Source organism: Homarus americanus, unplaced genomic scaffold, assembly GCF_018991925.1.
Source record: "Homarus americanus isolate GMGI-L3 unplaced genomic scaffold, GMGI_Hamer_2.0 scaffold37032, whole genome shotgun sequence".
Classification (NCBI taxonomy): Eukaryota; Metazoa; Arthropoda; class Malacostraca; order Decapoda; family Nephropidae; genus Homarus; species Homarus americanus.
The window spans coordinates 6,583,298-6,596,254 of NW_024731852.1; the positions used below are offsets into that span (position 1 = coordinate 6,583,298).

The 12,957-nt window shown below is 36.8% G+C and overlaps 1 protein-coding gene across 2 annotated transcripts in view; it reads right to left on the reverse strand.

Moving 5' to 3' along the window:
• Positions 1–513: 513 nt before the first annotated feature.
• Positions 514–12,957, reverse strand: part of LOC121867990 (acid phosphatase type 7-like) — a 50,506-nt gene continuing 38,062 nt past the window's right edge. For both annotated transcript variants that reach the window (XM_042368179.1, XM_042368180.1), the window contains exons 8-11: positions 11,624–11,766; positions 9,681–9,821; positions 5,294–5,462; positions 514–4,881 (exon numbers count right to left, since the gene is read on the reverse strand). In XM_042368179.1, coding sequence (XP_042224113.1) covers positions 4,801–4,881; positions 5,294–5,462; positions 9,681–9,821; positions 11,624–11,766 — 534 coding nt within the window. In that variant the 3' untranslated portion in view covers positions 514–4,800. The remainder of the gene's footprint in view (positions 4,882–5,293; positions 5,463–9,680; positions 9,822–11,623; positions 11,767–12,957) is intronic.

Here is a 12,957-nt window from a genome sequence, read left to right on the forward strand (position 1 = left end):
TGAGGGGTATCCACTGGCCTGACTCATTAAGGCACAAGAACGCAGACACTACGCTGAGTCTCAGTGACTCACCATCCTCCTCCACTCCCGCCCTCCTCCTCACCCCGCCTCCTCCGCTTCACTACCCACCACACATTCACTCCACCACCTCCGCCCATCGGTGAGTACCAATACAAAATTATTTAGTTCCATATATATGTACCATTTTCTATAAAAGTGCCATTGAATTTCTGTATATGCAATGTATCTCATGGGGCAACGGGAGGCTTAGGAACGTAACTCCCGTATTTTATCTATTTCTTATGAGGAAAATTGATTCGTTTAATGTTGTTTCGTATAACGTTGAGTTTTCAGGAACATAACCCTGAAGTTAAGCGAGGACTTACTGTATATTGTAGCTACTATAATTACATTTAAGACTTGAAAAATCTAGAAAATATTAAGCACATCACCTGCATGTGAAACTTAGCATATTTATACAGCACCAATTGCTTGATAAAAAAAATCTGATAATTCCCAATCTTACATTTTATTTCATAAAACTTTTGGTAATGATCATATGATTGATTTTCTGTTCATTTTCTTCTTCAATAATTATAATTATTAAATCATTGTACAATACTGTACAATAAAAATGAATACAGTACTCAAGAATTAATTACAGGGAAACTTGTCTATGATAAACAAAGACATAAATACTGTCAGAAATATCAAATTCAAATGAAGTTTATAATATTACACAGTTATATGTTTCAGTATTCATCATATTATCACTGTACAAATCTTCCTGTAAATACCAAAGCAAAAAATACATCTTACAATGTTTGCAAGAACTGAAAAGTAAAATCCGAGTAAGAATAATATACTTAGAAAAATCCTGTATACAGTAGAACTTAGAATCCCAAATACATACAGCACAAGTAATGGAAAGAAGAACATAATCGTCTCACAAATGCAAATACTATCTAGTACATGTATTGCCAGATTATTGCCAAGATGTCACTTCCCAGTTTAAAATAAGTAAAGTCAATTCCATTTTAGAGATACCGTACTGTAGAACCAATGAACCATAATTCCATTTACATTCCCAAAAGGTATTTGATTTAATAAGCAATATTCACAATGAGAGTTGTACAGACATTCTTTAATAGACTTCTAAGATAATTCAGCTTTAATATTTCCAATTTGTGCACACATTACATATACAGTATTGTATTATGCTATACTGATTTTAAATACTGTACCTAATACAGTGCCATAATAATTATCTTCACAGTATTAAATGTATGAATAAAAATACAGTACAAGAAAAAATTTACTGTCCTTGTGGTTTCAGTCAGAGTAAAAAAAATTCTGAAGGTTAGGATTTATCTTTTTACATTATGTATTTCCTTTACTGGCTAGAGTTATAAATGCTTAACATACCACTTAAGTATATTCTGATACTGTGTTATAAAAATATCAATCTATAGCAGCCCTAAACTTACAGGATTTCCTGGTTTCCAATTACTGTACTGGAAAAAGGCACAGGATACAAGTGTAACCTTCTTTTAATGGGAAAACCCTAAAAGTTACCTCTCCATTGCAAGGTCAGTTAGCATATTGTACTGAAATAACACACAGTAGTTTGTTTGGTCTTAAAAGGAGACACATACCTAATACAGTACACAACATTGCTACCATAATATAATAATGTACATACAGTACTGTACTGTACTTTATACAAATATCACCATGTCTTGGATTAATATTGAAATCAACCCCTTGAGGATGATGACCTTATCCCCTTTATGCAATAAATTTATTCCCAAAGGAAGATGACCTGCCCTCTGAGTATTGTACAATAAAATCTACCACTGGAATACATCGATGATCCTGAGTACTAGAGTTCTATGAATGAAGATAAAGTGATAAAACTATACTGTACATGCAAACAGCAATAGAAACTGTAGTGGATTGCATCATGTTGTATGAAGCATATAATACAATAAAATAAAATAGTGTAAATACACAATACGGTATTGTGCATTTACAGTGTACTGAAAATTAATTCTCACATCCAGTATAGGATGCCACATTCACAATCTTTCCAAAACTCGCAGGTACAGTACATGTTCAAATGTTTTATGTAATGACTCAATCTCACCTGAGTATGTACAGTACTGTACTTTAATTTCTTACATGTTGCTCTGAGTTTTATAAATTGGTAGTGTTTTTCAGCCTTCTTACTTTCATTGTATACACAACCAATGAGGCTCATAGTGTACTCTTTACATCTATGATCTTTCTCCATTCTTTAAAACTAATGCTAAATCAATCATAAACTTGGTAGAGCAAAATTTTTCATTCACATACAGCCACGAACAAAAGTTTGCACCCATATGGTGAGACTGAGTCACAGGAATGAGTCTGAACTAACTTACCCTGAATATCATCTGGTGTGGTCCAGGTGTTTGGACCCGACAAGAAAGATGTCGCTCACAGCCTTAGACTAACACTTCCATAACCTAAAATTGAGCTAACACAGGTGTATACAACCATACAGTGGTCAAATAAAATTCATTTATAAAATATTTTTAGTTCACAGTTTTGCCATCTACAGTAATCCTGTTTTCCTCCCTTTTTAATTTTTAGCTCATTGACATGATGCAATGGACTTGACAAAGTGAGATAAAATGGGCGGCCTTGTTATACCGATGATACCCCATGTATGTTATTCTCACATTCATACTCAAAACCTGCTACACTTGTAGTCATGATGTCAAAAACAAAATAGGTTCACACACACACACACATACACATCTATTCAGTATTTAGTTATTCAAATACCAAGTACAATGGGATTGCAGAGTATGAATATCCATAGTACGCGTCCCCCAATTATATGCGTCTGACCTTCTGAACCCGCCCTTACACTTGAGTCTCGCTCTCACGTGAGCCAACCCACCCAGCATCTCTCACTAGCTCAGCGTGTTTATCACTTGTCCATGCTTGTTGAGAAAAAAAATCGAATCAAATCATTACAATACTTCAATGAGGTTTGTAAATAAAAGAAAATATAATATAAAACTATATATAAGACAAATGAAGAGCATGGGTGTGTATGTGTGGGAAATGAACGTATGTATTGTAGCAGTGAGCTGTAATGGTGTCGCCGACTCGCCACATTTTCCCTCCCCTTAAGTGGCATCACAGCATACACACAGTGCAGCACAGCAGCAGCCACAAAAGTGTCTCTTAGTTAGCCCAGCTGAATTGTGTTGCACCACCCAGAGGATGGTTTGAATGTTTGTTTGTACATTTTCAAAGTGTTCAAATGGTACCGGAGGTATAATATTTGTGTTCATTTGTACATTTAGGGTATTTGTATGGTACTGTAGGTTAAATTATTGCCAAGCTCTTCTTTTCTCTCCACACTGGTTCCGTGATCATTTCCCAGGCCTTCGCGCTTGTTAAATTTTTCTTTACTGGTGAATATTACAGCAATCATGGCCCTTAAGAGGAAAATTATTGGTAGTGCTCGAGGTGGTGACTGAGAAAAATAAAAAAGTGCATTACTGTGAGAACTTTTGAAGAAAAAGTCAAGATATTGCACTCACTATGGAATGGTGTATTGAACTTTGTAGTTGTTCACTGGTTACTTGAATACAAAAAAGGGGTTATACGTATATAATCAGGGAGGACCCAAATAATATATACAGTACATGAATTCGCACTTACGCAGATATCCTAGGAACACAACCCTCGTTAACTCTGAGACTCTACTGTAGTGTGCTATATAAATGCCATAATAGAATAAGTAATGTACTAGATAATATACAAAACTTGTACGTACAATACTTGCAAACCAAAAAGTAATGAGCTGGATAAGATATGCTAATATAATAAATATTATTGCTGTATGCTAGTTAAGAACAAAAATACAATAAAATAAAAAGTTTCAAGATAGAACTACAAAAAAAGACAAAATGGTGAAATAAAATGTATGAGAAAAGCAGCAAAGGAGCAACCAATAAAAATTCCCTCAGTATCCCTGTATAAACCCCAACACCCTGTACACTGTACTATATCTTCACTACTCATGCAATAAGTTCAATAATGCCCCCAATATTAAAACAGAGTAAGTAAATTATGAAATGGAGTACAGTATATGAGAGAGACTGATTATGAGCACAAAGAATTGGGTTGGGTATGAAATTAAGAGAGCTTCTACAGGAGATGCAAAAAAGAGAGAAAGGAAAATAAGGAGATGGTAGTTGTAAAGAAAAAGGAAGAGAGGAGAAGAGGAGAGGGAGAAAATTAGAGAAAACACCTTCTTGCTCCATACTGTATTTAGAAAAAACAGAAATAATTAAAATGTGACAACTACAGTACAGTAATATAAATAACTGTAGCCCCAATATAACAAAAATAAAATGGATATTTCTATGAAACTGAGAGCTGGACAAATATATAAACTCCATCTCAGAGTGAATACACTGAGAATATCTAGAAATTCAAAGACATTGATACAAGTACTGTATATATCAGAGATGACAAATCATCTATTAAATTTTAAAGATTTTTGATGAAATCCAATATGATTGCAAAACACAAATTCCCAAAAGTTATCTGAAGTTGCTATAATTCTCAAATCAGCTAAACCATACAATAAACAATTACAGGAATTATACTGATATCATAATCTCCTCAGATGATGAAGCAGAAGTGGAGAGGTCTGGCAAGGAGGAGCACAATACCTGTACTGATACAGTATATCTATAAATTCCACCTTGGTAGCTGAAGCAACACTGGAGGTGTCTAAATATCCTCATGTCGAAGTTTCTTGTATGACTCATGCCTGTCCCTCACCAACCACACACTGTCGATTATTTTCCCATTCTGGGGGGGGGGAGAAACTCAAGATAAAACACTGCTCGGTTTCATTAATGAGGACATTTCTTAGAAAAAATCATTCAAATCAATCATACACTGTTCTTCACAAATGTCAGTGCCCAGTGGTTCACAACACCACTTAATGTCTGAGCTGGAGTTTTATTCTCAAGCGTGATAAAAATAAATAAAATAAAAAACTTCTGGTATGATCCAAATATTCTTGGTTAAAATTATATGTCAATCAGTATCACAAATACAAGTTCATATGCTATGACAATTACTCAACTGTTTTATTTACTGCCTGACACAGACAAGATAAAGTTTACAAGTTCAATATTACAAGCTATGACATGATCATACTTACTCATTTAAATTTTATAGGATCAAGCTTGCCAAAGCAAACTAAAATTACACTTACAAGATCATCAGAAACTTGCTCCCAGTTCAAGTGTGTGTTGTTGAACACCTTGACACGAGTAAAGCCATAATCAATGGAACGGTAAGCTGTCCAAGAAGGTTGTGCCGGCAAGAAGTGATCATGGATCTCGTCACAGCCTGCTGATCCTGTTGTGATGTGTACTGGTGCCCTAAAAGAGAAATATGCATAGGTATACAGTACAGTACATGAATTAAGCACTATTTGTGAGCTAAAACACAGGAAACCACACTAGTGTATATTTCTTAAACTTTTAAGTGGAATAAAAAGTATATTAAGAGTTCAAGGAAATTGGGGCTCAATAAAAAACAAATAAATAAAAAAATGTAGTACAGGCAATCCCAGGTTACAGAAGGGTTCCATTCCTGAAAATCTTTCCGTGACGCGAAATTCCATATCTCGAAACCCTTTTTCCCATTGACTCCCATTACATAAGTTGAGATGCGCTCCCAAGGAAAAAAAATTTTGCCCAAAAACGTAGCATAAGCACATAAGGAATGAAAATAGACACATACAATGATTCAGTCTTGATATAACATGACAATAAATGCACACACTTGAATTTAACATACCAGATGTTGAGTGCTGCATGAGGTGGTGCGATCCTTGACCACCGAAGGGTCAAGACGTACCTGCCGCTCCTCTCGGAGCAGCCAGGTCAAGTGTTAAGTTGGCCCATACCAACCCCCTCCCCTGAACCCTCCTCCCCACTGGAATATCAACAGGTTCTCGCCAGAAGTTACAATTTCATTTAGGAAAGGAACGGAACCAGTGTTAAACAGAGGTGAACAGTGGTGAACAGTGCTTAAGTCAGTGAGAACAACTCAACAGTAACAGTCGTACCCAAGTTAACCTTCACACAGTGAGGTCCCAGGTACCCAGTGATAACGGCCCCCGCGAGACCCAACAACAACCACCGATGTGTTAATCCGTCTACGATAGGAAGGCCTGGGACCAAACCGTACTCATATAACACCATCTGTGAGGGAATTATTACACAACATGTCCCTCATAACACCATATGTGAGGGAATTACTACACCACGTCAAGTCCCTCATCACACCATCTGTGAGGGAATTACTACACCACGTGAGGTCCCTCATAACACCATCTGTGAGGGAATTACTACACCATGTCAGGCCCCTCATAACACCATCTGTGAGGGAATTACTACACCACGTGATGCCCCTCATAACACCATCTGTGAGGGAGTTACTACACCACATGAGGCCCCTCATAACACCATCTGTGAGGTAATTACTACATCACGTGAGGTCCCTCATAACACCATCTGTGAGGTAATCACTACACCACGTGAGGTCCCTCATAACACCATCTGTGAGGAAATTACTACACCACGTGAGGCCCCTCATAACACCATCTGCAAGGGAATTACTACACCACGCCAGGTCCCTCATAACAACATCTGAGGGAACTACTACACCACGTGAGTTCCTCCTAACACCATCTGGGAGGGAGTTACTACACTACGAGTTTGCTGTTCAACACCTACATTAATCTGTATGTTCACTGTATGTTCCTTTACCTTTCTCTAATGAAGGCTTTTGTGAAACCACCAATGTATGTAATAAGTCATTTATGTCCAATGTATATTTTCAGCCTTTGGGCTGCAGAATTTTTTCAATAAACCGTTAATTATTATTATTATTATTATTTTATTATTAAGAGTTAATGGGAGTTACCCCCTTATAATATCAAGTTTAATGTCCAACACAATTCTTTTGTGGAATCTTTTATCACCACTGCTTTCACTTGACCTTCATGGTCTTTTTCCACTCATCTTGAATATGGGTACACGAGGGTTTTGTAGGCCCCACACACCATGAGACTGAATTTGATGATAATGATGACAGCAAAGACAGTAATGTTTTACACCCTAGCACCATTCATTGTGAAAAATATGTCAGAGTTCCTTGCTTATGTGAATGACATTAGAAATAATTATCCAAATGCTTATTTTAGAATAAATGAGTTGTTTGAAGAAGTAACAGATGAAAATGACTTACGTAACTACAATATACTGAATGCCGCAAACTTGTTATATAACACCGATTATACTGATAGCAAAAAATCTAGGGAAAATCAATAATTCTAATTATTTGTAATAAGGACACAGGAATCATGCAGGCTGGTACACCAAAGGTATTTCTATAATGAACTTGATTTACGATACAGTATTTCAATTTGCAATGGGGTTTTCAAGAACGTAACCCTATCATAAATCGAGGGATACAAAATGGCCGCGAATAGCCAAATCCGCGAATAACATTTGCTGACGGAGGGGGGGGAGCGGGGTGGGGGTGTTACATTTTACACGTGTGTAAAGAAATGTATTTTCCCTTTATGTGTTTACCATTAGGATGTTTATTTCTTTTACCTGTATTTTATATGTGTGTGTGTGTGTGTGTGTAGACACACACACACACACACACACACACACACACACACACACAAAACACATACAATAAATAATAATGGGAAAATCCTCTCACAAATAAAAACAAGACAATAAAATTTAGAATAAATGTGAGAGTCCACCCTCAAGTCAACTCCATGCTTTGTTATTATATATACAGTATAGTCTTGATTTACGCGGATTTCCTTTACGCGGTTGGTCATTTACGCGGCACCTGGCCAGACCGGCAATTATTAGTTACGCGGTACATTCCATCATTTATGTGGGAAGCAGCGCTTGCAGGGTGCACGCTAGGTCGCTCAGTCAACAAAGCGTTACCGAGCTCTTCACCAGCCACCCACCACAGCCAGCCCAAGTCAGTGATAGTGATAGTGAGGATATGGACTTTGAGGGGTTTGACAAAGAGGCCCTGCAAGCCTCTGTGGTGGATAGTGATACAGGTGATACAAGTGATACAGGTGAGGGCCAATAATCTGCCCTCTGCCTCGGAACCAACCCCCCCTCCCCGTGTGCTCAGCCATCTCTTCTACTAACGTAAGTGTTAAAAAACCTAATATTATTGATATTTCTCTTAAATATTAATTGTGTGTGCATACCATCATAAAATTAAGATGTTATTTTTACTACAACGTATGTATTGTGTCGGAAAAAGGGTAGTCTGGGGGTCGGCCCAGTCTCTATTTCAATTAATCACATATGTTCTGTTATTTTGTTTACGCGTTTCTCGTTTTACGTGGACCTCCACGGGTTTAATTGACCACATAAACCGAGACTATACAGGTACTCCTCGACTTAAGACCTGCTCGACTTAAGACCACCCGGACATACGACCGCCCAGTCGTATAAAATATTTTTCAAATTACGTACTTTCGAGTCCCGATATTGGTGATCGCGCGATGTACTGACAAAATTTTCGTTTGTAATTCCCTTTAAAATGGCTGGCAAGCATAAAAGTGAGAGTTCTCGTGGTGCTGAGAAGAAAAAGAGACACCCATTTTAGATTTTCTATTTATCATTTTCGCATTTTCGACTTACAACCAATTTGACTTACGACCTGGTCGTCGGTCCCTAACCCATCTTAAGTCGAGGATATATATATATATATATATATATATATATATATATATATATATATATATATATATATATATATATATATATATATATATATATATATATATATATATATATATATATATATATATATATATATATATATATATATATATATATATATATATATATATATATATATATATATATATATATATATATATATATATATATATATATATATAAACACGTCAATAAAATTTTTGCTGAAAAAATATAGTGTTACTTGAATACAACATGATGTTGAGAAAAAAAATACTTAATAAATATTTTAAGCAGACTCTATAAAAGAACTGCAATAAAAATGAAAATATAATTCACCAGAATAATTTATGTAAACATCGAAAGCAATAATTTATTTAAGAAATTGCACTGCATGTCACAGCCTAGACTGAAAAAGGTGTCGTAAACATTGCTGACAGGCATATGAGAGCCCCTGGCACACTCAGTGAGTACCAAGAGTGTACTGTTTATGAAACGGAGGAAAAATTAATTATCCCAAAACATTTTTCTCCACAGACGTTCATACGCTCATAGTGTATAAAAATCCCAAGCAGTTAAAAATGTTCACCTCCCACTGGCATATGAAAACCCTGAGAGAGTTAAGGAAGCATGAACTGCAGGTTGGGTGAGGTGAGGTGAGGGGGAGGGGAGGCTAACGTAAGAGTCCTACTAATAATGTGACAGTGAAACCCAGAGAGAAGTTGTCCCTCTTTGCACAATTTATAGAATTATACTATGGAACAAGAATAATCTTCCAAACTTCATAACTACACATTCCATCAGCTTAAGGTATACAATCTAGGTTAAATAACTTACATTGGGTTAGTGTATGGCTCAGTTGTTGAACCATTCATGACAGTGAAGTTGTACATTGGCCACAACCTCTCATATGAGTGTTCATGTGCCCACACAGCCAAATCTACCCCATACTTGTCAAGAAGTTCCTCCATTGCATATCTGTAAAGTTATAAGAAACACTGGCATCACCATAATCATTGTTTTATGACCATTTTCCATTCTTGCATGTGTAAGCCATGATTACCATCAGGCAAAATTGAAGGAAGTTTTACAGCTGGATACCCTTCCTATTGCCAACCCACTTTTGCAGAACTGGGCATTATATGTAAGACTTCGAAACACCCTTTTAGCTGGCCAGGCAGGGTCACTAAGAGCAAAAATATATTTCTGTTGACATTAAAAAAAAAAGATATACTGGAGCGCAATAACAAAATTAAATGTATTTTAGGGAACTGAAAATTTTCTAAGAAATGATATGTCAACTTACTAGCCATTTGGGCAGTCAGTCTGTTCTATATTACAACCTTCATTCCCAGTGTTAGTGTAGGAGAAAAATAGAGTGCAGCACAGTACCTGAAGAAAACCAGTGATGTTTGATGGGGTCACATTGGATAACAACCTTCTCACATCTGACCTGGTGACTGAACCTTCAATGCAATGGTGAGGCAAGAATGCTACAGGTGTAGCAACAACACCCCATGTAGAGGTTAACTTTAAGATACAGTATTTCATCAATCAAGACATTGGCAGCTAAAGGACGGATAACTGACAAACTGTGTATGGCCATCAATCTTATAAGTGGAAAAAGAAGATTAGCATGTCTAGGAGTGATACTTTTCCTATTTTTAATTAATAAGCAGAAAAGCAAACCACACATTCTACAAGTTATAATACAGTAGTACAGTACTGTATATAAAAAGAAGAGGAACATTATTTCATCCTACACTTTGACCTATCACACTATAAGACTAGTATAAGAAACATTCCTTCCTACAGTTTCATGTATCCCATCCTACAGTAATAGTAAAGAGGTGACCTATGGTGCATGCTCGCCTCGCAAGCGAGTGGACCCAGGATCAATCCCCAGAGAGGGTGAAACTATGGGCAAGTTTCTTCACACCATTTGCCTCTGTCTACCCAGCAGTAACTGGGAACCAGGGTGTTAATCGATTTGTGAATCGTGTTCCGGGGTAATGGTTAGCCAGTGCAGTTGGTGAGTTGTCCAGTCTTCTCGGACTATTCCTTGACACTGGGACATACAACTCGTTAACTTAGGGTGTGGTTGTTGTGTTAGCGACAGCTTCTACGCCTTAAACAAATTCACGCCTAGGTGGCCCTAGGGCAGGCCATCCTCTTTACATAAGGGGCAACCATTATTATTAATAGCAAAGATCAGTATTGAAGTTGATTTCAAGTTTTTAACCCAAAAACATATATTTCTAAAAAAGTCATAAGAAATATTGTTCTCCTCATCATGTTCTCTCAATAATGAAGTCTAACTTTGAATTTTTCAAATCTACAGATGTATTTTGTCAACACCGCCATCTCCCTACACAATCAAGTTCTTTCCCTACTAATTTGGCAATGCTCATTGGTTAGTTCCTTCTAAATCTAGCAATTTGCATAACAGAAATGTAACCAAGTGGCTAACAGGCCAATCAGTGGCAAAGAGAATAAAGTAAATTCAGTGATGTTTGTTTTAATATGCTACAGTACATGTAGTTTGCTATGGCAGTAACATAAACACCACAAGACCCTGATGAACTGTAATACTGTACTACAAGATTTTTAATGATTAATCATCCTACAATTTGGCGTGCCAAAATAAGCAAAGTACTTTAATTCATCTTATTCTAACACATCAAATTAAGAGAGGTATATGTAGTACAGTACAGTACTATATTCTATGACATAATAAAACATGAAGAAAATTTGTGTGTGCTCCTGATCATCATACTCACGTGTGTATTAGTGGTAAACCAACACGAGTGAGACATTGGACCCTGGTGCAGTCATCATGATCAGAATTGGAACAGTACATAGGACGGTGCCCAAACAATATAATCCAAGGGCGTACAGCACGGACCTCAGGCTTTGTTGCTTCCTGTAAGGTTTTTTTATTGATAATACAGGTAATAGCAATTATTACTGTAATGAATATATGACATCATTTATAACAAACATGGTACACCGGTAACAGTAAAAGAAAAAGGAAACGTAATCAGAGACGTGACCGATCGCCAAAGCGGCTAATGAGCCGATCAGTGGTGAAGAGGATAAAAGTAAATCGACCTAGTTTTCCGTCATTCCAAAGCATCAACCTCAAGATAGCTCGGCAGACAGATATATAGATATATAGACAGATAGATACTGTAGTTATTCAGAAAAATCGTCATACAAATCATGTTAATTCATCGATATACATTGTCAATTTAACCAAGGGGGGGGGGGAGGGCGATAACACACTTGTAGTGGATTTCTCCCCTACAAACGCTGTTTGTCGCTGAGTAGCCGACCCCGCGAATTCCCCAGTGTATGCCTTGTGGTCTGGGTCAACCAGCGCCGCCATACTTCACGGAGGTCAACTACTAAGCCACGCCTCCCCCCGCTATTTAAGACCTGACCTCGTGGTGACCTCTCTTTCTAGCTACAGCTGCAGCAAGCTACACCACCTCCTCCGCCGCTGCCTGGCAGTCCTCGCTCCCGCCGGCGAGCATGGCGACCCACAAGCTGTCCTTCTCTGAGCGTCCTCACCAACCAGCTCTCTCTACATCACGCTTGTAGCCATGCTGCCTTCCCAGCACCAAGCTGCATTGTACATCCAATACAACATGTATACAGAGAGCACATTGTGAGTTTCCTTGCTCCATCCCATCCTGAGTGTGAACCAAATATCCCATACCCCACATAATAAAAGTAAAAAGTAAAAGTATGATACCCGATAATATTAATACAGTACAAATAATAATAATATATATATATATATATATATATATATATATATATATATATATATATATATATATATATATATATATATATATATATATATATATATATATATATATATATATATATATATATACCACTTTTGTTTGATAATTTGCTTAAATTTTATAACTCTTCAATACAACAGATAATTATACTGTACATTAGATTAGGAATTTCCAAGCACAGTACTGTACTACAGTACAGGTATATCTTATTGTGCAAAATAAAACCTAATAAATTAGGTGCTACAGGTGCATGTACAATATAAGATGAACAACAGTCAAACTTTTTTTTCCCATAGTAC